Source organism: Diaphorina citri, unplaced genomic scaffold, assembly GCF_000475195.1.
Source record: "Diaphorina citri unplaced genomic scaffold, Diaci psyllid genome assembly version 1.1 scaffold284, whole genome shotgun sequence".
In the NCBI taxonomy this organism is placed as follows: domain Eukaryota; kingdom Metazoa; phylum Arthropoda; class Insecta; order Hemiptera; family Psyllidae; genus Diaphorina; species Diaphorina citri.
The window spans coordinates 196,882-224,381 of NW_007377720.1; the positions used below are offsets into that span (position 1 = coordinate 196,882).

Below are 27,500 nucleotides of genomic sequence, written 5' to 3' on the forward strand. Positions count from 1 at the left end.
ACTCATCTATTGCTCTTTATAAATAAATAAAATAAAAAATGTCATTATATTTCTCGTTTTGTGATGAGAGGATAACAGTTGACCACCGATGACCGGGGCCAGAATAAGAGTTTAAACTCGGTTCAAATGGAACAGTTGCGCTTACTTGGATGAAGTTTCTAAGTCAAAGAGCAGAAAAACGAGAAACAATGGAATTTTCCTTTTTCTTCTACGACTTCTAGATCCCGAGATAAATCGATTTAAAAAATACCGGTAAATCTTGAACTCTGACGTCACCGCATACGCTCCCGTACGCGATGGCGTCACATCAAATGTCCCGAGCAAAACTCCCTCGCAAGGAACACATTAATGTGTTTGTGCGCATACGTTTCAGCGCATTTCTTTCTGCTCCTCCGCAAGCGTGCTTGCATACTGGCGCTACCTAGCGGACGAAAAAGACAACTGCCTGACGTCACACATCTTTGAACTTTTTCATTAGAACGGAAAATAAGAATTGAATTTTCGACCTTTTACAGTTATTTTTTCAAAGTTTTGACCTCAGATTCGGATTTTTCACAACTTTTTACATAGGAATCAACCATTTATTAATAATTTTTACCCATTTGCAACTGCTCCATTCAACGCTCGGATTAAGCAATCTGATTGGCTGAAAATTTTGACCTCAACAAATAATCAGGTTACTTAATCCAAGAGTTAAACTTAAACCGAGTTTAAACTCTGTTGGTGGTCCTGGTCATAATGTGGTTTAAATGGAGATTCCCAGATTGAAATGAACTTACCTAAGCAGAACCAGCAATTCAGCAAGCAGAGATCAATGATTATGCTCAGGCATTCAACAAATTCGAAATTAGGAAAGTTTAACAAAAAATGCTGGGTTAGTTAAAACTTTACGTTACATTGAAATGCGGGTCTTTTCTGACGAAATTCCCGTGTGCGGAGTCCAGTATGTAGGACTATTGCACCCAGTTAAAACTTCGACAAATGGAAAATCTATTAAATCTAATGTTTGGATTCTGCTCAGTCTAAAAACGGAATGACCCTTCCCCAAAACCCTGTAACACATCAAAACCTTAACAAAACAATTCCAGGTATCTTTATCAATGCCTACAGGACTTTCATTGCATAATTCGTGTTATACTCGTATGTTACAATCATAACAAGGAAGGAAAATAATAGGTACTCTTTTCAAACCCAGAATATTCTATCTCCCTCATTCCCTCTCTTTCCTCCTCTCATTCTCCCTCTCTCTCTCTCTCTCTCTCTCTCTCTCTCTCTCTCTCTCAAATTAGGATAAAGGTCCTTTAGCCTTCACTACTAATGGACATAATTGAAATATTTGGAATGCCTCGGTTGTAAATACTTTGACGAATCCTGACTTTACTACCTACTACAGATACATCACCTTAAGCATACTGGGATTACTGGGAATTTTAGATGACCTCGGAGAACTCTGGGATTGAAAAGGCATATCCCAGTACACATACACACAGGGATTGGATATCAAAATTTAACCAATTTATTGTTTAGGAATAACACATCAGCGGCTGGCTATGTTCAGCATTCAGCATGTGGTCCTTAGTTGTTATCTGGTTGACCAACATATCAGCAGGATCTGTAGAGCTGACCACAGGAGCAAAGTCATGGGTTCCATGTTCAACACGATATTTGCTGAAACATAAAAGACAAAAGTAATTATAAATGGGTGTTCTATTACGAGAACAACAGTCATTCATTATAAAGGGGTTTCATCGTTTCATTGTTTATTAGAAACACATTTGGCAAGAGACATGATTGGATATTGGGTTCATTAGAATGTTGAGTGTGTTTCTACTTCGTGCCAGATGTAATGTGTGTCTGGTATGTGATAATATGTGATGTGTGATGGGGGTGCATTCTAAATGAATATTTGGGACGAGATCTCATGATAGTTTTGACGTCAGGCATGTTTATAACATGTCGCTCTCATGAGTCTCATCATCTATTCTCATGTACCTTCCATCTAATTTAAATGAAACAGTGAATTACTGTTCGCCCTATTTCTGTCCACTATGAGTTTTTTACTTTCTACTATTTATATCAATTACTCTTGTTTATGTAAGTGAAAGTTCGATTTGCGATCTCTCACAATGTGCTTAGCATTTTTAATTCTTTTCTAGCGTAATATTCCAATTTCCAATACTCTACCTTTGGGGGGTACTCCTCTTTCAAGTTCATTTACTGTCCTGCCGAACGGTGATAAAATTCGTAAATTTCTGCACAATAGACAATTATACCTAGCTGTTCTAGAGAGGGACCGTCGAAATCAACCAAGAAGTTGTATAAAAAAAAAAAAAAAAAAAAAAAAAAAAAACCGCCCCCCTTCATATTTTTTCATCGTTACACGTTTAGCCTTTTTCAGTAGTGACTTACAATTTTACTACTAAATTATGTACCTACTAATTTTTTAATCAAAAGTCCGATTTTGAGTTCATTTAGTTTAGATGCCGACATTTTTCTCTTCTTCTCACAGCAATTGTTCTCTTTGCCATTCTTGTTTTACTTCATTAACTGTTAACTTATGTTTTATCCTCTCTCTCTTTCCTCTGAAGCTCTACATATCCTTCCTTTCCTAAACAATTCACCTCTTCCTTCAGTTGTTAATTTACCCCCTCGGGCCATTATCAAGTTTGAAAAAACATATAAATTAGACTTGGCCAAACTTTGTGTGAATAAAGTTTTTCATTTTAGTTTTTTGCGCTCAAATTATTATGATTTAGGATGGAGTGGCGGAGGTACTTTCAACACCACTCATCCAAGCTCTCGAAACAAAACTTTTTTTAAAACATATTTGCAGCTCTTTTTCAGCAAAATTAAAGAAATCAGGAATTTATGGCACAAGATATAGCATTGTACAGGATTTGAATATCCCATGTAGCCATTGTGGGGAAGAACACTCACTTCTTTCCACTTAATCCAACAAGAGGCATAATTTGAAGTGACTTTAGAAAGTGGAAGGTACAATTAACAGTTTTTAAAGAACGAAAGTTGTTTCCATTCACAGAGAGAAAAAAATCACTTCATGAAGAAGAAGAAGAAGAAGAAGAAGAAGAAGAAGAAGAAGAAGAAGAAGAAGAAGAAGAAAAGAAGATTATCTAGTTGAATAAGCATACTTTAACACTTTGGTGACTCATAATTTTCAAACCAGAATCTTTATGGGGAGGAGGTAAAGACAGGAAGGAAAATAGAGAGAGGAACGAAGGAGAGATATAAAGAAATATGGGACATAAATTGCAATACAATTGGCTTGTCATCCGGCTGAGAAAGAAACATTTTCGCTTTTTTCTCTCTCTTCCATTTTACAATGCTTCTTACGAATACTCTCACCCTTCTTTTTCACTCTCTCTTTTTTTTTCTATCAGTGAATTGAATAATTGATTTATTTCATTCTTTTTTTAAATTATTTTTCCCTTGTCTTCTTTTTCTTTCCTCTTCCGTCACTACCGACCAATGCTCTGTGCAAAAAATCTTAGTGGTTTTTCTTGTTGCTAGCTGCTACAACATTTTTTTTTTTTAAGAGGTTTGACAGAGGGAACTGTAACTGCTAAGGTCTTATCGTCCCGAAATCGAAGAGAGAAGGAAGACAGGATGTGGTTTTCTTTCTATTTTTTAGTCGTGGGTCTTCTTCTTATTGTCCTTATTCTTCTGCTCCTCCTTCTTGTTCTCCCATCTTCTCCATTTGAAGGATGTCACCAGGGAGAAGCATTGAAAGGAAACTCATTAAAAAGCACATCTGCCGGAATAGTGAGTAGGTGGAGGAGAGGGGGAGTAGATGGGAGAGGAAGCGAGGAGTGAAGAAGAGTAGAGGAGAAGGAGGAGGAAGAGGAATGAAGAGGAGGGGGAAGAAAGAGTGAGAGAAATGAAGTGGAGTTGGAAGGTGAATAAGGAGTAAGAGAGGATGGAGGTAAGTGCGGTGGGGGGAGAGGAAAAGAAAGAGAAAGAGATGGAGAGGAGGAGAAGGAGTAGGGGAGAGAGAGAGAGAGAAGAGTGGGAAAGTGGAGAAGGAGTAAGAGAGGGAGGAATGAAGTGGAGGGGGAAAGAAGAGTGAGGAAGGAGTGTCCGTGTGATAAATGCTAAGAACTCTATATCCTATAACAGGCTCAAACTTATGGGGTGATCACGAAGGGAACGAGTCGGATTGAGAAATTCAATTTGAAGATCAGTCAGTATTTACTAATGACGAAAACGAGAGTAGTTGTGTAGTCAGTAAAGCTGTGTCCACAAATAATCGACGGCGTCGATCGAAGAGGTGAATCTATGTTGTCGAGGCAGTGTACGGTTTGAGGTCGATCGATCGACGGCCTCGACTCTCGACTATGTGTGGATACAGCCTCGCCTCGGTGGCGTAGTGGTTTAGGCGCTAGCCTGGTAAGTAGGGGAGCGCGGATCCAATCCAAGCGGAGGAATGGAATTTTATCCTCATTTATATGAAAACTTGACAAGATAATAATAGAGCTCCAAGGGTTACATGGTAGAGAAATCCTCCAACCTTAATTAACCACGGATTAACAAGCGAGCGCTACACCAGCAAGGCAGAAAAAAGCTTTTCAAAGTTTTCCTCGGGATTAGAAACGGACCTGAACTGACTGATAAATGCTAATGTAATTAATAATATACACTGGGGCGAAAAAGCACCAGATGAAGGCGCAAGGTGCAGGGTCCAGGGTGCAGGGTGGGCCCAGGGTGTAGGGGTCCAAGGTGCAGGGGGTGCAGCAAGAAGGGTACAAGGGGTGCAGAGTGACATAAATCAGCCCTTCCCCCGTGCTGACCCGAATTCTAGAGCTTTTTTTTAATTTTCCATTCTCTATGGTATTCGCTCTCTCTTCTTTCTGCATTTCTCTCCTTCTCTTTATCTATTTGTGTTTCTCTTCTCCTATCTCTCTTTATGTCTATTTCTCCTTCCTCCTATTGCTGTCTCTTGTTCTCTATCTCTCTCCCTCTCATTATCTCTGTTCCTCTTTCCTATCTCTCTCTCTCCTCATTCGGAATTCAATCCCTATCTAATTCTCCATCTCTTTGTCTAATCCAGCAGAGTTCCCTTCGACTATTACCTTTCTATTTTGGACAATACGGAAGAGCGTGAGGTTGACTATTCCGTGTGGTGGGAGAGTGTGAAAATGGCTCGGTAGTCTCGGTACATATTGGATTTAAAATAGAAAGGTGAGTATAGATTTTTTCCTAGTGGATGTGACACTTTGACCGAAAAACTTTTAGTGTCTCAATACCTAGATGTATTTTTCAACAGTCTCATGTTGACATTTTTTTAGGACGTTTGATAGAGGGACCTGTAACTGCGACGGTCTTATCGTCCCAAAATCGAAGAGAGAAGAATGACAGGATAGGAGAAAGCCAGCCGTTCCGAGAAAGAAAATTATCCGTTCAGGATAAAATCCGCCCCGGGCTGTAATCGAACCCGCGACCTGGCGCTCACAAAGTAGACGTGCTACACGGTGCTACCAACCAAGCTAACTAGGTTAGCGAAAGTACTTTTTAACGTGGAGACTGTTGTAGACCTGAGAGTTAGTGGATCCAGCACTAACAAGGAGTGACTTATCACTTCTAGTTATGCCTCACATACAGAACAAGAGAATCCATTCTTCTTGCTTTTTATGTTCTTCATGGAATATTGTCTGAAATGAAATATTTCCACATTCAAACTTTCTCGGAAAAAGAAGAGATTGAGGAGAGAAAAATGTAGGGAGGGGGAAAAGGAGAAGGAGGGGGAGGAGGAGAAAAATAGAGAGAAGTTCCGCACTTATTCAAACTTTTAACTTAGCACTGTGAAAATTCGAAACATTTTGTGTGAAAATGTTTCGAAATAATGTTAAAAAAGATACCTCCTCGGTATAAAATATTTCATAAATAATGTAATTTATTGGAGAGTACTTGAAAATATTTCAGTAGGCACATTATGAGTGAGCTTTGAACTTTGCAAGTGATTTATTTCTGTTGATATTATGACACCATTAAAACTTGTAATAAGACTTAATATTGCTATATTTTAGAATTTAGACCTTTTAAGTTTATTGTCTCATCGTCTAAAAAACGATGTTTGTTAAAATGACGGCTCTGTTTTTTCATATTTTTTTCATCGTTACACGTTTAGCCTTTTTCAGTAGTGACTACAAGTTTACTACTAAATTATGTACCTACCTACTAATTTTTTAATCAAAAGTCCGATTTTGAGTTCATTTAGTTTAGATGCCGACATTTTTCTCTTCTTCTCACAGCAATTGTTTTTCGCTGAACAGAAATGAGGACACCAAGAGGAAGGAATTGATACAGGAAGCTGATAAATGTACAATGTACATGCTTCCGCCTACTTTATCAAAAGCTACATATAATATGTAAGATATACATGATATTAACCCCTATTAGTCCGAGTTTTCGAAAATTCGAAGCCGGTGTCAGAGGACATACAACGAGTTCAAGGTATCTACAATCTCTCTTGACCAATACACACAAGTCCAATTTCCAAAATAAATTTGAGAAACACAAAGTACCACAGGCAAAACAAACCACTTTCATTATCTTATAAAGCTTCAAAATCTACTAGCAAGCCAGCAACGGTCCTGGATTAGAAGATATTTTTCATGTGCTAAAGTTAAAGCATCTCAGCATAGATGAAATTCTAAAACCAAGACATCCCGAGAGACAAAATGTCGTCTTGATAAATTTCACTTGGGGCATTCTGAAGTTTTGTATAATTAGTTATGTAACCACATAATGGCAACTTTTTTGTAGAGGAACTAAAAAATGTCCCCTCCATTATTTACTTTTTTACTTTCCTTATCCTATAGGAAGGAAAGTAATGTAATCGGGTCAAATTTTCGATGTTCAGATTTTAGTGCCAAAACACGTTTTGAAAAGTAAAACCAAAAAATCAAATCAAGAATAATAATAAACTGAATATTAAATAAAATAGGTAGGTACATAAATCTCCTTCTCCCTTTGTTCTACCTTTATCAAATCCTTTAAAGTTTGCGAAAGTTTTATAAAATATTTATCAGCTTTAAAACACTCGAAACGTATGTAGATACCAGTGCCCTAAATCACCAAAGTATGGAAAAGTATTTACAATTCCATATTTCGATATGATTCGTCCAAATTCAAACCGCCCCGGCCGGAAATCGAACCCGCGGCCTAGAGCTTACAAGGCAGACGCACTACCAACTAGGCTAACTAGGCTGGCTAACCGCTACAACATTGCTGGAGTATACACTTGGCTTTTTCTTAGGACTGAAATGCCCAGTTTCTTGTTCACAATTGAACACTTTAGCCAAAAGAGGACAAAAATGTCCTTTTTGTTTGAAAACCAAGATAAGAGAAATTAGTTTCCAAAGAGCATAGGTACATATAGAGAGAACTAAAATATGGTGTAATTGGTGAATATTATTATCCTTTATACCTTTTATTCAAAGGATACAAATTCTCTCCAATTGACTAGGAAATATTCGCTTCAGGACTGAAGAGATCTCACGCGTATTTAGCAATACCTTTGAATCTGATTTTTCTTTTTCAAAGGGGAAAAAGTTCTAAATTATTTAACCCGATAGCATCATGCCTGTATACTTGTACTAAAAAACAAAATCGAGTTCTGTTTATTCGTTCTTGTCCAAAAAAAAAAATATAGAAAAGAAGTAGGAAGTATATCAGATAAATTGCAAATGAGCTGAATTTAAAGGCTTGAGTCAAAAATGTATTTTTTTATAGAAAAGAAGTAGGAAGTATATCAGATAAATTGCAAATGAGCTGAATTTAAAGGCTTGAGTCAAAAATGTATTTTTTGAACATTGTCCAAGGCAACCCCCTCAATAGTCTCAACTTCTTGAATCAAATAAAACAAGCAAAGCTTTCCAAATAATTTATGACCTAATTAAAATTCAGAGAATAAGTAAAGATAATTTACTACCTACATTTCTGAAATTTGAGACAGAATTGAATCACAGCGCCTAATGAAAGACATTTTTTGGACCTACGAATATATGGGTTAAACATATTTTGTTCTCGAGTTTTTGCCAGGAACTGAAATTGAATATCTTCATGGACAAATAATAGAAAGGAAAAAATTGAGTGAAAAAAGTTTAATGAATACCTAGCTAGGTATAAATCTCAGGACCGAATTCAAATGGAGACACAAGAACGGTACAAAGACAAAGAAAGGGAAAGGAGAGGAGAGAAATATGGATCCTAGTGAATTTCTAGCACCGATCCTGACTATGAAAGGAAATTTTGATAATTAGAACACTTAATTAAACATCTTTCTTTTCATTTTAACTTCTTTATGTCAATAGTCTCAAATAAAACAAGCAAAGCTTTCCAAATAATTTATGACCTAATTAAAATTCAGAGAATAAGTAAAGATAATTTATTACCTACATTTCTGAAATTTGAGAGAGAATTGAATCACTTAGCGCCTAATGAAAGACATTTTTTGGACCTACGAATATATGGGTTAAAAACATATTTTGTTCTCGAGTTTTTGCCAGGAACTGAAATTGAATATCTTCATGGACAAATAATAGAAAGTAAAAAATTGAGTGAGAAAAAGTTTAATGAATACCTAGCTAGGTATAAATCTCAGGACCGAATTCAAATGGAGACACAAGAACGGTACAAAAGACAAAGAAAGGGAAAGGAGAGGAGAGAAATATGGATCCTAGTGAAATTCTAGCACCGATCCTGACTATGAAAGGAAATTTTGATAATTAGAACACTTAATTAAACATCTTTCTTTTCATTTTAACTTCTTTATGTTCTTTTCTCAACTCTTTTTTTTATAGAAAAAATAAAATTAGTAATAATAAAATATTTAATTTGATTTTTCAAAATCAGGAGTTTCAGCACTGATGTTTCAGATTATAATGGACATGTATGATTTCATCATGTTGTTCTTTATAATCTGAATATCTCCGACCATTTTGATCCTTGGGCCTTACCTACCTATGTATTACAAATATCATGAAGGAGTTAAAAAGCTGAAGAGAGTATAATAATGATATTAAGGGCATAGTTATTTTGCACCGTAAAGCACGATTACGTACATACACTGTGAAAAACGTACAAGATATATTGTTTCAACTTCACATTGATATATTCATTTTTCCTTTAGGTTGCGTTTTTTTTTTTTTTTTTTTTTTTTTTTTTTTTTTTTTTTTTTCCTCCTTTCTTTTTTTTTAAAATAGTAAAAAAAAGGTATAACGAAAATGGTGGTGCAAATTTTGTCCAGAAAACCTTAAAGCCAAAAAACCAAAAAAACTGGTTTTTGGAGGATTTTTTCACATTTTCTTACATAAATGAGCTCTGATCTCGAAATTTGTCGCGACGACCTGTGAACTCAAAGCGAGAAAGTTTTAGATAACACTTCAGTCGATCATTTAAGACCGGTTTTAGCGTCATCTATGTTAAGCTACGCCGAGCAAGGCCAATAAATGGATGGGTGACTTGAACATTATATTGGGAATAAAGGGAGAACGGGCTCTAGTCTTGATTTTAAATCATTACATAAAAGTAAAACCAAAAAATCAAATCAAGAATAATAATAAACTGAATATTAAATAAAATAGGTAGGTACATAAATATTGATTTTCCTTAACCAAGATCGAAAAATTCCCGGAGGGACGGGCCCCGCTTGTTTGATATTCATTTTTCCTCTAGGTTTGCGTTTTTTTTGTGCTTCTTTCTTTTTTATACAGTTGTTGCTGTTTTGCTATGTGTATTTCGTGTTCGGGTGTTGTTGTTGTGTGTGTATTTCTTTTTATTACAAAATCATGCTCTACTTTTTACAAGAATAAATCTGTTCCTTTCTTTCCTCTTTCTGTATTTTTTTCTCGCAACATTATCGTGTTATTTATTTGCTTTGTTAAAATATATTATTCCCAGTTTCTTTCTTTATTCCAGAAGAAAATTCGCAATACAAACGCTTCGTATACGTCTCATGTATTTTTTCTTAAAGCTCTCTTTAAATTTTTTCTCAATTTCTTCACAAAGCAAATCCTCTTGGTTTTGTAATACGGGAAATCTCTATGACAAAGCTGATTGAATATTTGAATAGTACTCACTGTTCAAAATAAATATCTACTCAATAGAAAAAACATCTCCCTTCATGCATTTTATTTATTGCGTATTTATTTTCACACAATAAGAATATTATTGTTTCTAGTTTGATGCATTAATGCACTTTAAAGAAACACGAGCTTCCTTCCACAATGAACAATTCAGCTGTTTTAAAGATGGCTCAAAGACGCAAAATGTCCTCCTATATCCATCATGTTCTACATAAAATGATTTCAAAAGCTTTTATTTACTATGTATTTACAAGAAACTATTACAAATCATAAATTTCAAATGTAAAAAAAAAAAAAAATCAAATTACCTACACGAGCAACTTCAAAATCTTTTGGTCTGGTGCAAAATAATGAAATCTTCTCGGAATTAATACCGGGAAATGACGAAAAGCATTACACTTTTTCCAATTTCTTCATGACTACATTCTACATTTCCTTTTGGCTGAGTAGTTGATTGAGTGAGAGTCAATCAACCACTCAAACAAAAGTACCTATTTTTGTATTTCCGTAAGAAAGATTATTTATGTCATTTTGTCATCTCTACACCATGTCCAATATGTCCATACATATTTATATTTGTGTTCAAAGATACGTAACATCAAGGTACCCTCTAGAAAAGGGCATCATATTCATGTGACTGCCAGCACATCTATGTATTTCTGAAGAACCACTCTAAGGTGAAAACTTCAAAGATAAATAAACTGAAGAAAACATGACTCACGAGATGTATGAAAAGGAGAATAAAGAAAAAAAGAAGGAGGAGGAGGAGGAGGAAAAGAAAAGAGAAAAAAAGGTCACCTTCCCAGAAGTTGATAAAAATGGGAACCTCCATTTGTTATCATTGAAGAGAACAGAAGACACGAGAAGAGTGTCTCTTGAATGTGCGTCTCCGTCAGATCAAATAAAAATTTCCAACTGGGTGTCTAAAGAATTTCGGAAAAATGGCAGCTTCTGGGAAATTTCCTCTAGGTATTTTTTCTTTCGAAGTATGTAACTAAGTAGTTTTACAGAAGTATGTAGGTAGGTAGCATCACTCAGGCTGGGTAAGAATGTGGCTTGTCGCCAAATGGAGGGTAAAACCAAAAACCTTAGCCGTTATACTCGTACATTATAGTGAAGTTAAATCTCCATCAATCCATTATCACAAAATATATTTTTTCTGACAATTTTTATTTTAGTTCAATACAGTTTGATCACCCTTTACCTAAGGTAGGTGAAGATATTTTTGCCTGATATACATATTTCGCTGAACAGAAATGAGGACACCAAGAGGAAGGAATTGATACAGGAAGCTGATAAATGTACATGCTTCCGCTTACTTTATCAAAAGCTACATATAATATGTAAGATATACATAATATTAACCCCTATTAGTCCGAGTTTTCGAAAATTCGAAGCCGGTGTCAGAGGACATACAACGAGTTTAAGGTATCTACAATCTCTCTTGACCAATACACATAAGTCCAATTTCCAAAATAAATTTGAGAAACACAAAGTACCACAGGCAAAACAAACCACTTTCATTATCTTATAAAGCTTCAAAATCTACTAGCAAGCCAGCAACGGTGCTGGATTAGAAGATATTTTTCATGTGCTAAAGTTAAAGCATCTCAGCATAGATGAAATTCTAAAACCAAGACATCCTCAGAGACAAAATGTCGTCTTGATAAATTTCACTTGGGGCATTCTGAAGTTTTGTATAATTAGTTTTGTAACCACATAATGGCAACTTTTTTGTAGAGGAACTAAAAAATGTCCCCTCCATTATTTACTTTTTTCTTCGTGGTTTTCTCTCTATTTTTTAGTCGTGGGTCTTCTTCTTATTGTCCTTATTCTTCTGCTCCTCCTTCTTGTTCTCCCATCTTCTCCATTTGAAGGATGTCAATCAATACAGGTTGTTTGAATTTTTAACCAATTTGAAAAGCTCAAACTTTAAGTTTGTCACCTCTAGTTTGGGTTTTGCATTTTGTCGACATTGCAAACTTTTAATTTATTCTGTTCGTAAGTAAGCTAGTTTCTACAGTTTTAGGCATTTTTGTTTCCAATTGAAAAAGCCTGCCCTACGATTAAGTAGGGTGGTCACAATATATGTACATACATATGTATACTTTTCACAAATAGGTACGTCCGAGGTTTCATTCAATATGTTGTTTATTCTAATTACAAGGGAGTCCAAAGATGTTGCAACCTGGATATCTGAGTACCTTGGAGCCAGTAATCTAAGGGTCGAACCTTTTCATTTTTAGGGTCGACTTGAAAATAAAATGATCCCGTTCGACAAAGTGAACTTTTGAGTTTGTAGATTTCAAATTGAAAATTCCCAACTGAACTGGACTGGAATTTTACTGAAGGCCTTTGGTATTTAGCTATTTACCTAGGTACTGCTCTCATATACCTAATCCAGAAATAATAATGAGGAATTCCTCACTGAAAATATGTTTCGTAATATTGGTAATTTTGTATTGTATACCTTTGGACCCAGTAATCTAAGGGTCGAACCTTTTCATTATTAGGGTCGATTTGAAAATAAAATGATCCCGTTCGACAAAGTGAACTTTTGAGTTTGTAGATTTCAAATTAAAACTTCCCAACTGAACTGGACTGGAATGTTACTGAAGGCCTTTGGTATTTAGCTATTTATAGGTACTGCTCTCATATACCTAATCCAGAAATAATAATGAGGAATTCCTCACTGAAAATATGTTTCGTAATATTGGTAATTTTGTATTGGAAACAATTTCCATTTTGATTAATTCCATAAAATATGATCTGTTTCACTTGGTAACTTCCCATTCAAGTATTCACTCATTCAAAGTCCTACATAAGTTATGCAGTAACCCTCAACCCCCTTTCCATAAACATACAAATTTCAAAGGTTGCATAACAAGGCATTGTATGGACATTAAACATATTCACATTACTCTAAACATGTCACGTGCTCTCTTGAGACTGTTTCATTGCTCTGTTTATGTGTTTATTGACTACGCCTCATGCATTATCAAATTATACTAGCAAGTTATAATTACCACTGAACTCTTCAGATCTTGTTTCTGTCTGACTGAGCAATTGCAGACACTCTCATCGATGTAAAGACTCATTAAACTGCACCCCCACACCCCCATACGATCCTCACTCCCTAACCTTCCTTCCCTATCCGATGACAAACCTGGTGTCGATTCCCTCATGTTCCACCTAAGGTCCTTTAACTGCTTAAGATCGTTGACAAGATTCCATACGATCCTCACTCCCTAATCTTCCTTCCCTATCCGATGACAAACCTGGTGTCGATTCCCTCATGTTCCACCTAAGGTCCTTTAACTGCTTAAGATCGTTGACAAGATATAAGACGAGGACCTGCGTGAAGGACATGTTTTAACACAAAGTTAAAGCGCCTACCCAAAAAATAAATAAACTAGTGTCAATGCACTGGGCTGTTTGAACCTTGGCTTGGCAAGAAAAATAGATTAATGACAGTATCAAATTAATAACAGCACTTGGTGGAAGCCATGTTTTACTCTGAACTGTCTAGGTATGTCTCTTCTTTCTAAATCCCTCTATGCCTCCTTTCTTCCTCCTCCTCTAATGGTGAAATTGACAAAGCCTTTGATATCCTATATCAGAAATTGACAAAGCCTTTGAGCTAATATCAACAATAGCTCGATAAGACGAGAAATAAAGAGAGAAAGTTAGATAGAGAAAGGAAGAGAAGGAGAGAGTGAGGAAAGATGCAAAAACAAGTCCTGGGCATTGATGGGAATAAACCAAGGAGCTAAGCAGCACTGGAAGAAAGACAGAGGGAGAAAGGGGAAGAAGTTGGAAGAGAAGGAAAAATAGAAAGAGGAAGGAGAGGGAGCTAAACATGAATTGAAACATTTCCTCACCTCCAGTCCAAGTTTCAATATTGCAAAAATACAGATTAGAATTTCTCTCCAATTCTCTGAGATTTTCTCTTCTTCTTCTTCTTCTTCTTCTTCTTCTTCCTCTTCTAACTTGTCCTCATTTTCTTGCGTCCTTTTTGTCTCATTTCTTTCATCATTATTTCTTATAATTTATTCCCTTTTTTTCCCCTCGCCTTTATCACTATACTTCAAGATGTATATTTAGTTTAGGTAATTCAAGATCAATTCATGGTCATGGTATCTTTTAGATTGGAAGAGGACTAGGTAGATAAAACTGCGATGTTTCATCTTGTATGTCATTCCATGAGAGAACCTTTTCCTCCCCTCTTGGGCACTTCAATACTCTCGTGTCGTTCGCGCCGATATTCATACAACTTTGCCCACAGGCTGTACATGCAAATTTTGGCCGCTCAAACCGTGTATTGGCACAAGACGACATGCAAATTAATAGTGAAGGATATTAAATATGCAATCCAATTCAATTCAATTACTGATGTTTGTGCATGATTTACGAGTACAGGGTCTTCATGGAAACTGCAAATCACTAAATTCACTTTGGACAAAAAAGGAATTTCAATTATCTTGAGCATAAACGGTGATCACAAATAATGTCGTTCCTTCGATTGATAGGTTGATTGTTTGATGTGCTAACTTGTTTGATATACTTCAAGTGAACTTGAACCACAAACCTCTGGATCTAAAGCTCACTGCTTATATATAGACGAGGGAATTCAACCTCTGGTAGGACTTCAAGTAACCCCATACAAAGGGTGATTGCATAAATTAAACCTCGGACAAAATAATTTGGAGAGCTATGTTATATGTTAATGAGGAGCAAGGATTGTGCAATTGCAGGTTGTGGCTCCGGGATGGTGTGCGAATTTGCTTCTCTTGAGATGAAATTGATGCGCTTAGTGAAGATCCTATTTGAGATGAAATGGGGGGAGAAAATGATCATTCTTCTGAATAACAAGTATCAGAAACCCTCTTCTCCGCCTCTTATTTAGTTGTTTATCGTTTCTAGTTTGATGTCTATCTGAGTGAAGGATATTAAATATGCAATCCAATTCAATTACTGATGTTTGTGCATGATTTACGAGTACAGGGTCTTCATGGAAACTGCAAATCACCAAATTCATTTTGGACGAAAAAGGAATTTCAATTATCTTGAGCATAAACGGTGATCACAAATAATGTCGTTCCTTCGATTGATAGGTTGATTGTTTGATGTACTAACTTGTTTGATATACTTCAAGTGAACTTGAACCACGAACCTCTGGATCTAAAGCTCACTGCTTATATATAGACGAGGGAATTCAACCTCTGGTAGGACTTCAAGTAAGCCCATACAGGGGGTGATTGCATAAATTAAACCTCGGACAAAATAATTTGGAGACCTATGTTATATGTTAATGAGGAGCAAGGATTGTGCAATTACAGGTTGTGGCTCAGGGTTGGTGTGCGAATTTGCTTCTCTTGAGATGAAATTGATGTGCTTAGTGAAGATGAAATGCTTAGTGAAGATCCTATTTGAGATGAAATGGGGGGGGGGGAGAAAATGATCATTCTTCTGAATAACAAGTATCAGAAACCCTCTTATCCGCCTCTTTATTTAGTTGTTTAGTCTCTCAGTGTGTTTGTCTATCTGTCTGTTTCTGTTTCTTTATGTTTCTTTCTTTCTCTCACTCACTCCCTCCCTCCCTCCCTCCCTCTCTCTCTCTCTCTCTCTCTCTCTCTCTCTCTCTCTCTCTCCAAAATCATTAAATGCCATTGGCACTTGGATTATTTTTTTTTTCATAATTACGAATTATTAGCCTTGTCTCCAAAATACCATGGTCATTTAGATTGCCTAATTTTCAATTTCATTTCTTCCTAATTACACAAACCAGACAAAACATTTATTTAGAGCCACCACACGGCGAGCGGCGTACGTTCTAACGTGTGGTCAGTGTAGATTATTTACAGCCATCTGGCCAACAAGGTGCGAACATATTAGAAACAACAATAGAGCTACTGGCTGGCAGTATAAACAAGGTATATTCTATTCTAATCTATTCTATGAGTATGTATTCTAATGATATAAATAACTATGCTAGTACCTAATGTCGCGACAGAATCGCGCGGCGTGATATATGGCTTGATAATATTGTGTAGCATCAGACCATGTTTTAGATTTGTAATGTGTGTAACAACAGACACCATGTGTTTTGCGATATATACGTATGTTTGTATTTTGGAAAATGGTGTGCGTTACTATGTAGGTATGTAATTTTGGCGAGTTTATTTCATTTAGGAACTATGTGAGTTTGAAAAATATTGGATTCCTGAAGGTGGCAGACTGTGGGTGTGTTTGGTGATGTGTTTGCTCATAGGATTATGTGCAAGGTCGAAATACATAGATGGAACTTAATGCCAGGATCAAGGTTGAGGACCAGTTACTCTCGTATAAATGTATAGTTCCTTACCACTCGTGAAGCCAAAATTTGAATACAAAAATTTTACTCAAATCCCAAAGTCAGTATCTGCTGAGTAGCTAATCCATTTTGAAGATATTCAAAACCTTAGGACTCAAAATTTGGAAAATTAAGATTTTCTTTTTCCTTTCGGGGCGTTTAATCTTTTTGTCCACGATTTTCCAAGAATTCTTCTTTCAGTTTAGTTTAGGTATCATTTTTCCTGTTCAAACATTTTTTTATTTGAAAAATAACAAAAGATAAACAAAGGTGAAGTAAGTAATTAAGTTTCTCTCTTTATCTCCCTCTTACCCTTTTGTCACTCCTTCTCCTTCTCCCTTTGTTCTACCTTTATCAAATCCTTTAAAGTTTGCGAAAGTTTTATAAAATATTTATCAGCTTTAAAACACTCGAAAGTACTACAAGTTCATTTGTATTTTCAATGTTTAACCCTTTTACAAGCTGCGGTTCATGCTTTGGATGGCCCTCCTTCCCATTTACTTGTTGCTCTCCTTCTCTTCCTGTGTTTTCACTCACTAGCCCTAATTCAATTTCAATATTTTATTTTAAAAGAACAGATTTGTGCCCAAATTTCTCCGAGACCTTTCTGAGGTACACCACAAGGCGAGGCTCATCACATAAAGTTGAAAGCTTCTAGTCTGGTAAAATTTCCTTGAAAAATACCGTACTAATATACTCGAAGAAATTTTACCAACTGTATTATACTTTATTCATATGTAGGTATGTTTTCTGTCCTAATTTGAACATAAAATACTGATCGATTTTTTATACGAAGAAAGTAGATAATCATAATTATACCTACTCAAAGCGGTTGCATCGAGAGACAACCAGGGTTAACTTGATGATAACCCCTCAGGACTGCGGTTTCCTTGATATTCTTTTATTCCTATCAATAAATAGATTACTGTCCTAATTGATTAACTTCGAAATTGGTTCATTGGGGACTAAAAACATGAGGGAAATGGATGAGAAGTTTAGAGAATTTAAATCGTTTGTACGAAAGCACGTGTTTTATGGCTAGCACCTTGAATAATTCATACAATTTGTACCCTTATAAAATCGTTCCAATAAAAAGAATAGGTCAGCATGAGGGACAAATGAATGGATGGCCGATCTCGCTACAATCAGATAGTTCTGACTGAATATCTAGTCAGAGAAACCGATTAATTCCCTAACAGCAAGGGTTATTAGCCTGTCATAGCACAAAGCGGTGAATGACACAAGAGATTTCTTGATGGCCAGGGATTATCTCTGTCGAGTCAAAACAACAATTTGGTGAGAGGAAAAAAATAGGAAAACTTCAGAAAAAAGGTTATCTCTTATTTTCTTAATTCAATTTAAGTTTTTCTCCTTTTTTTAGGGAAAAGGTTGGCGCCATAGAAACTCACCCGCGTGTTAAGTGTGTTCACATTATTATGATAGAAAACCCTGTTAGACTGGAGGAGAGGGAATAAAGGGAAGGAATTTGAAGTGAGAAGAGTCTTTTCACACCCAAAATAAAGCAGGGTGTCACATTTTATTCCCATGTAGTGAGGGATTTTCTTTCCATGTGGGAATCTTCTGAAGAGGTGATAGTACGGCTTGCTCTGTTACCGCAACTCCTTTATTTATTACTCTCTCTAGTCTCTTTAGAGGTTTTTCCCTCGTTTCATCAAAAATACTTTCCATAAGTTTGGCGGAAAAAGAAGTTCAGCACCAACTCTTTTTGGAATTCACGAGTTTTGTCCTGGAGTTTTCTCGAGATTCCCGGAGCAAGGAACTTTAATTTTCAATCTAATTTTTTTCTCCTGTTTACTGACTAGCTATTACATCGTTGTGTGCATGTCGTGTCATAAATAGATGATAAAAATAAAGAACGAAATGTCGCTCTTTTTGGAATTCACGAGTTTTGTCCTGGAGTTTTCTCGAGATTCCCGGAGCAAGGAACTTTAATTTTCAATCTACTTTTTTTCTCCTGTTTACTGACTAGCTATTACATCGTTGTGTGCATGTCGTGTCATAAATAGATGATAAAAATAAAGAACGAAATGTCAACATTAGAGAACATAAACTCCAACGATATGAGCTTTAGTGTCTTTTAAAAAATGCCCGGCTCGTGTTCAAAGAAAGTGGTACATCTTGAAATTTGAAACTGATGATTACTTTGTAAAAAAAATTACATTATGTACTGAAGTTTAAAAAGTATTATCCAGCTACATCACTTCATTTCTATGTTTGTATTATGTAGTCATGAGGTTATGTATTTACACGAGTAGGTATGTCGGGAATAAGCCGTTGGAAAATTAAAACTTCGGCTCCTTCAATGCCAAAGTTTCTTTCAAAATTTATCATAATCACCCAACTCATCTAAAAAAAAAAAGTAAAGTACATAAGTAAGTAGCTAACTTTTCTTTCTCTTTAGGGCCAAAGCCGCCACCTGCCTTAGATGAAAAATAATACATTTTCTGCCTTCTCAAGCACAACAAGGCTAGGTACCTATATCAGAATTTTATTTTCTAGTCTTGTTCTGTCTTACTCCCTTTTTCTGGTGTACTGAAAAACTTGTTTTAAATTGACTTTTGGGACTTCTAAATCAGAAGTTCTGATACCTTGATAATAAACATCACACTGAGCATCATACATTTGACAACTGGGCGCAGCATGGCAAACTGCCTTTATGACCATTCAAATTTGAGCGTAGCTTTATCTGATTTCCTAAATATAACTTCTTCCTGTTCCTCTAAAACAAGAAATTTACTTTCACCTCAGTACATACCTAATAGATAGAAATGTAGAATGTTCAAGTTTAGGTTTCTTCAAAGTGCAATAGACATCTCCACTAATGAGATCATTGCAGATTGCATAACCAAGAGGTTATACGGCGTTCACACAAATCCTCCTCTACGTAGTTTGGACTTTGATTTTCTTCACAGTGCACAAGACATCTCCACTAATAAGTCATTGCACATTGCATAACTAAAAAGAGATTACACGGCGTTCATACAAATTCTCTCTCATAAATTTGATGACAGATTTTTCAATTTTTCATAGATTCAGAAATACCTAGACGTCCTAGACAGTAGATAGGTAGGTATTATAGGCAGTCTTAAAATCAATATCATAGGTAATATACCTAAGTAGGTCCTCTTCAAATACCTACCTCAATTTTCACTCTTTTTTTTTCAGCTGTTATATTTATTCTCAAGAAGAGAAGTTCTCCTCCCTCCACTTTTTTCTCAGTCTGGAAAGACGATATTTGAGAGGAAAATATCAAATTTGATACCAGGTAGGGAAGTTCAAGGAGGGAGAGGGATAATGATGCTTCTAGCTAGTACCTAGATGGGAGCAGAACACAGGACGTTCATGATGGGGTAAGGCAAATTTAGGATGATGTTATTATGGAAGCTAAGTGACATGTAAAAAAAAAAAAAAAAAAAAAAAAAAAAAAGGAAAAAATAAAAATTTAATTTAATTTTTCCCCCTCCCTCTTCCCCTCTAAAAAAAAAACAGGAAAATATGAATATGTACTTAAGTTTCTCCCTCTCTCTCTTCCTCTGCTTTATCGTTGAGATGGTGGGATTGCCCTAATTGAGTTGTTCAGGGTAGCATGGATGTAGGTCTGTAGTACAGACTCTGTACCTACATAGGTACCTCCTAATAATACCTGATGTATCTACCTCCTAATAATACCTACCAGATACTATTAATAAAGGGAAAAGGAAGATGGGAAGGAAGAAGAAAGACAATAAGGAAAAAAAGTCCCGTTTTTTTCGATTGTATTCTGGAAAGCAGGGCAAAAATAATAATATGTATACCTACTATTGAGAATAAATCATAAATAGCATACGAACGTGCAAAGGAGAAAGGGAAAGGATGGGAGGGCGGGAGAGGGAGGGAGAGAGAGAAAGAGAGAGGGAGAAAGAGAGAGAGAGAGAGAGAAAGAGAGAGAGAGGGAGAGAGAGAGGAGAAGGTCAATAACCCACCAAAATACTTTTGAATGTGTTTCGAATAACACAACAACGGCTGTTTATTCCAAGGAACATAATACATTTCAAACTGATAATTAATAATAAATTTGGGTAAAAAAAATCCTCTCTAGGTAGTTCTTCTCCATCGGCCATCTTACCGAATTACACCGATCTATACCGAATAATCGAAATATAGCAGGGGCAGAGGAACGATCTAAAAATTTGACCCGATTACATTACTTTCCTTCCTACAGGATAAGGAAAGTAAAAATGAATTTCAGTGGCCTGTTCTACGAAACAATTCTGCACTCCTCGCTCAGAGAATATTGACAAACAATACTTCGTTTTGCTTGTGGAGTGACCAAGTGGAGAAAGCGGTGGGTCATTCAAGGAACAGGCCACAGGACAAAGTAGACACCCTGTATGCGGATCATGAAGGAGGTCACAGGACTAAGTAGTCATCCTGTATATTGAATGTCACGAGTTTTTATCTCGAGCTCAATACGAGCACTATTTCCTTCAATTTTTATTTAGTACATTTTCAGATAGGAAAAGTGGGACAAGAGAGGGACTAAAAGAACATAAGAGGGAGAAATCGAAAGGGGGAAAGAACGAGAGGGACGAAAAGAAGGTAGGGGGAGACATCGAAAGGGAAAATGGATCAAGAGAGGGGCGAAAAATAAGATAGAGGGAGAAATCAAAACAAGAAAGGGTTTAAAAAAGAGGGAACTGAGAGAAAAAGGGGGAATCAAATCATCTCTAGTTATAAAATGAGAGCAGATTGGAGTGCAGAAGTAGCTTTTGTTTATTTTATGTGCAAGGTAAATAAGAAAACATACCCATACATGAGAGTAAGAGTGGAGGGGGGAGTGCACGGAAAAAACCTTTGGGAGGAAAAATCAGCACACAATTTTTAGGAGAATTTGCTCTACATTTAATTAGAAATAGGTACCTAAGTTGGATAGTTAAATATAAATATAAGTAGTGCTTTGTTTAGACTGTCAGCTTAGAACAAGTTGTTCCATTATACCCACAGTATATATCCATACCCACAGTATTGTTCCATTATACCCAACAAAATATAATGATATAATTAGATCGATCGGTAGGTTAGGTAAGTGGGTAGGTAGGGAGGTAAGTTAGTGTATAGAGCTATTTATATTTAGTTTGGTAAAGTTAAGTAGGGTTGTTAGGTAAGTAGGTAGATGGATAGATAGGTGGTAGATATTTTTACTACCTGAGGAGCACTATAAAAATACGAGTATCTTGGAATTTTATACTACGCACTAACTTATCAGTAGCTAATCAGTGTTTATGGAGACTTGGAGAGTATAAATTCTATAAAATACTTTGGTTTTATGACTAACAAAATCAAGCCTAAACTGGAAGGCTTCATGCTTTTTATAGCACAACGAACCCTAACCGAAATGAGGTTAATAAAAACCTCTGAAATAAAATAGGTACCTACCCATCTTCTTATCAGTTTACACATAGGTGTTAAACACAAACCCCGGGACTATAATTACATACGAGTACGAGCAGTCAGGTACAATAATATATGTATGTACTTATGTAGGTATTGTAGATTTGTACGTATAAATTCCTATATACTCGTATGTATTAGTCCAATGTTAACATGAAGTTCATGATTTTTTTCTTTTAATTTTATTCTGATTCTTAATTAAACCTAGCTATTTCAGTGCTTTCCAAGTTTCTTGCTCAGATGTCAAGGTTATTTTTATTTTTCTCATTTATTGCTTACAAAACAGATCTATGTATCCAACTAGGTATGTATATGTACATACTTTCACCTATTGTACCACCTATGGCGTGGAAATACAGCGTACAGGCCTAATAAAGGTGGGGGCACCTCATAACAGGGTTTCATATTATCTTCATTTAATACGAGGGTTGCAGGGAGTGGGGATGTTTAATGAACAGGAACAGTGTTATTTATTGTTTTCAGGTCTCGAAAAATGTTTTTACGGGACGCAAAAAACAGGAACCTTTTTTTAATGTAACGAGCTTTTTATCTTCTGATATTTTCAGTGCCTACCTATGTACCTAATTTTGAAAGACTGTTTTGACTTTTATGGGAGCTGCCTGCTTGGACTTGTCATATTAAATTTATTTTATTGGAATAATATGTTATAGAGGCCTTTTCGGAACCATAAAAGAAGAGGCCTTTAAGAACCTTACTGAGATTTACCTACCAGGAGAGATTCGAAGATTATATTATCCCTTGATATTTCAATTTTTGCTCTTTTTCCTAGCAAAGTAGTGTCATCTTTGCCAGAAACCCAAGATGTGTAAAGGCTTACAGGTATACATTAGTATTTAATTAAAGGGGGAAAAAAGGTATTTCAAAGTTCTTGGAAAATACCTTCCTGTGTGGGAAAAATACAGAACATGAGGTTATAAGGTTTGTAGAAAAACTGTTTCCCCCAGGGCAGAGGGTGTTGGAGAAAATCCCTCTGGAGAAAATCCCTCTTTACCACAGAACTCATTCATCTACATAATATTTTATGTAGGTACCTATCCAAGGGATTTCTAATTAGATTCCAGGCCACCCAGTACTGGACAAAAACATTTCCTTTCAAAAGCATTATTGTTTAAGAAGAACTGAGTGTATGAAATATTTTAATTAATTTTTTCCTCTTTTGTGTAAACAAAAATAAAAACGTAGGAACATAATTTTTTCCCTCCTCTTCCTCGAAAATTATGAGAATTCAAATATTTACACTTGAAAATAAAATTGTGAAAAGTAGAAATTTTGAATTGAAGAAACATGAGGACCTAAGTGAAAAAGAAATGTGCAATGATTGGCGAAGCAATGATTTCCCGAACCAGAAACTCAAAGAGAGGAAAATAGATCTCTTTTCTAATTGAAAAATGCTTGTGGGTGTTTGATTCTGTAAGCAATTAGGGTGAAAATAACTATTTACAATGCTACAAAGAAACAAAAATGCATAAAAAATATTAATTCTGTCAAGTGAATAAATTGCAGTCGAGCTCCCTTTTGAAGTTCTTAATAGGTAAGTTTTAAGGCGAAGGTAAAGAAGCTAGGCATTTTTCTACATGAACATATTTTTTTCATCAAAGGAGAGGAAATTTTATTGCCATTACTGATACTAAGACAGAAAATGAGAAAGACGAAGAGAGAGAGAGAAAAAAAAGAAGGAAGAAAAAAAAAAGATAGTACCTAGGTACCTAAGTGGGAGAGAGAAAAAGGAAAACAGAGGAAGAGAGAGAAGAAGAGAGTGAGTGAAAATGATAGGCATTAAAAGACGTATTATGTATGGAGCTACTCTGGTAACTGAAAGTCCTGTAGACGATAGGGAATTCGATAATACTGATGATAACAGTTTAATTTGCCAGTGTAGGATTGAAAAGTTCCTTTCAGACATCTCATTACAGGTAAGTAACCTACCTGCCCTGAGAAAAAAAAAATGCCAATGATGCCACAAGTTTAGGGTGGAAGAACCCTATTATTGAGTTACTTCCCCTGATTTATGCTGTTGGAATGCTATATTATAGATTATAGTGTCGAGCTTCCCAATATAGAGTTCAATACCGGAACCCAGTCACCAGATTAGGCTGCCAGCACCCTAGTTTTTTTCTTAGTGTACCTACGAGTACCTTTGCAAAATATACTTATAGGCTATAGGTAGGTATATCATTACCTTTGTGTCAGCAGGTGTATTAAAACTGTTACTTAGGTACTCTCACTTTCTTTGAACAAGTGGAAAGAAAGTTAGAAAGTGACTAGAATAAAATTTTCCGAGTTCACTTGGAAAATTCACAAGTGATAACCCTGCATATACGGTGAGCAATACTTGGCAACGGTGTGGCGGTACTTTTTGCTGAGAGCATAGAGATAACTTGCTGATAAAGATAATAATAATGCAAATAAAAAAAAAATAATATATGAGGAGCAGAAAAGAAAGTTCTGAAGAACACAGAGAGAAGAAAAGCTCCCAGTAAAAGTTTTGTACGGAAATGAAGGAAATAAATAAAAAGTTCTATTATATTAACTGATTTTCTTTCTCTCCCCATCAGGCCTGGATTTGATAAGTTGTGCCGGTCTACGTTCTACGTTTCTGAAAACAACTTTGCAACATTTCTCCTCTTTTAATTCCTCCTCTTTTTACGTCCTCTTTTTGATTCTCTTTAAAGATGTTTGATAGAGGAAACTGTTACTGCTAAGGTCTCATCATCCCAAAATCGAAGAGAGAAAAAGACCGGATAGGAGAAAGACAGCGAGAACGAACCTTATTTGTTTGGGATAAAATCCGCCCCAGGCGGAAATCGAACCCACGACTTAACCTCTTCGCACTCAATGTCCATTTGAATGGACAAAATTTTTGTAGTAGTAAGTGCCCGGGCTAGAAATATTTTTTGTAGTACTAAGTGCTCAGTGTCTATTTGAATGGATATTTGACCTTGTCTAGAAAAATGGCGATTATAGATGAATAAAAAGTGCTTCACTTATTATTTTATTTATTTATTTATTTTTCCATCGTTAAGAAACCTCCTTGGCTTGAGCCGAAATTTGCTACAAAAGAAATTGTCCATTCAAATGGACATTGGGCGCTTAGTACTACAAAACAATTTTTGAGCTTGAGCGCGAAGAGGCTAAGGCTAACAAGATAGCCCTGAGGACAATCCTAAAACCGATCCTGTTATTCACACTTTACTTTATCATTTTCTACTGCAGTAAGGAGCTCGGTAGTTCTCCGTACCGCCAGGTTTAAAATGAAATTGAGAAACAAATTGGCAGCACGCAACACTGCAATGCCCGCTACTCACACTGTCCGTCAGACGGTTTGACCATGAGTGCCCAGTACCAGACATACGTCTACTTATGGACGGGACAACGGGCGATAGAAAAATAATAATAATAATAATACCTTTTTGTAATTAAATAATGTGGCTACTCAGATTCCAACAAAGCTCTATTTACTAATCCAATTGCTCAAATCGTATTCATAAAAACTTGGCAGGTAATTCTGCATCAAGGATGTTTTCTTTGAGGTATAACTTAGTTTATGAAAAAACACAACTTAGCACAAGTAATCTCTTAGAAAGAAGGTTACGTCTTGTAATCAACCCGTTGCATTAGAGGACAAGGGAGGTATCCTCATTTTTGCACCACTGCAAAACACCACAAAACCGAGCAATGTAAATTTTCCCTCCTTATTTCTAACTCAATGGTGGCAATATGAATTTTTACTTCTTAGATGAGCTTCTTTCTTGGATCTTTTGTGTCTTGATTTCTGAATTATAAAGCTCTCTATATTGTTTTTATTGGTAGATAGTGTAGATATAGATACACTTTTTTCTCCTTGTTTTTTTTTTCTTCTTACCAATTTCGTCGCATCGAAAAAGAAAGATAAGTAGGCACCTATATATGTTAACATTGTTAACGTAGGACGTAGGGGATTCATTAATATACCTTAGGTAGGTATTGGTATATGTATGTAGATGAAACTGTGCAATATTAGTGTCTAAATAAGCCCATCACAAGCGTAATACACGACTATAGGTCTTAATAGCTGACCTACATTGTAGATATATTATTTACGTCTTCTCAATATATTTACGTATTTTCAACCTTGAAACGCCAACCTTCAACCGGGACCCGAAATCCCCACTGTTTTTCCAGCATTTAAAATTTCAACTCAAACAAATCAAAAATCATTCTCGTTTCCACGCTTCTTATTCTTAATTAAAACTTTTGGCTGAAAATGTATTTTTTTAAACAAGTTTTCTTGTTATTATTTCTTTTTTTAATCTACGATAAAAGCTTTTGTTATCCGGGTTTAATCTTCAAGCTTTTTTCTCTCCCTCTCGAAATTATTACATTTATTTATTATTTATTTTTCTTATTCCCTTCGTCTTCACTTGCTACAGACATTTTTATCCTCTCTTGAAAAGAGAAATATTTCAAAACATCAACTACCTATGAGTGAACGGCAAAATTAATAAAATTGTGTGTACCTAGGTAGATACCATTCAATTGAAAATACCAGAGCTTAACAGACTACAAGAATAAGAAAATCAAACACTGCATGCTAGTGACAGAATATTAGGTACAAGTGAATTAAAAAAAAAAAAAAAACAGTCCGTTAAATGATTCTTTTATTATAGAGTAAAATACTAACAGAGGAAAATTTGAACATTTTTCCCCCAATACCTAGAAATGAAGCCATCGACATAACATCGAAATAGTTTCAATGATAGGTGTACTTGTACTGAATGTCCGTAAACAAGGGAGCGCGAAGCGCGGCCCTATGCATAACCCCGCGAAGCCCCGGGAGCGCGCAGCGCGACCGCATGCACAACCCCGCGAAGCCCCCGGGAGCGCGCAGCGCGACTACCATCGGCTAGAGCCAAAGCGCCTAAAAAGTTATACTTACTTAGGTACATACATTATACTTAATAGGAACTTTCCCGTGTCCATCAGATAGGAATTGACAGGGGTATAAAACCCCCCTTTGCCATTTTCTACCAAAGAATTGAAAATTATTTGTGCATTATAAATAAGCGGGCTCTTCCCTGAGGAAGAAAGGATTGAGAGGCGCTTAAAACCCTCTATGCCATTTTCTACCGAAGTATGGAAAATGATTTGTACGTTATAAATAAGCGAGGCAAAGAAAGGGAAATAACTTATACAATTCACAGGTACTTATGTATTTCCCTCTCTCTACCAATATGGACCTTCACAAAGTTACTGGGACATCAATCAAGAATAAGCTACGTCTTACCTGAGGAAGAAGTCCGAGTGCCTAAGACTTGAGCCAGCTGAGGCCTCTCCTCATCCAGAACGATTTTCTTGACCGATTTATATTGGAAGACTTCGGCTTGGCATTGGATCTTCAGCTTGCCCACCTGGAAGCTGGTGATCTCCAGTTCGATTCCCGCCACCGTCAGGTACATGGGCGTCTTTGGCGATGTTTGAGCGTGGGTCACGTTTTCTAACCGGATGTAAGACGCGTTCATCTGTAGGGGACAGAAATACATCGGATATTAAAGAGTTCGCTCTCTCAAAGAAAAGTCTAAAAGAAGCTAGGTAAT

The 27,500-nt window shown here is 36.1% G+C and overlaps 1 protein-coding gene across 1 annotated transcript in view; it reads right to left on the reverse strand.

The window, feature by feature from the left end:
• Window positions 1-591: 591 nt before the first annotated feature.
• The window catches only part of LOC103507065, a 38,067-nt gene continuing 11,158 nt past the window's right edge, over window positions 592-27,500 (reverse strand). Inside the window, exons 3-4 of the mRNA XM_008471505.3 lie at window positions 27,191-27,425; window positions 592-1,668 (exon numbers count right to left, since the gene is read on the reverse strand). Coding sequence (XP_008469727.1) covers window positions 1,583-1,668; window positions 27,191-27,425 — 321 coding nt within the window. The 3' untranslated portion in view covers window positions 592-1,582. The remainder of the gene's footprint in view (window positions 1,669-27,190; window positions 27,426-27,500) is intronic.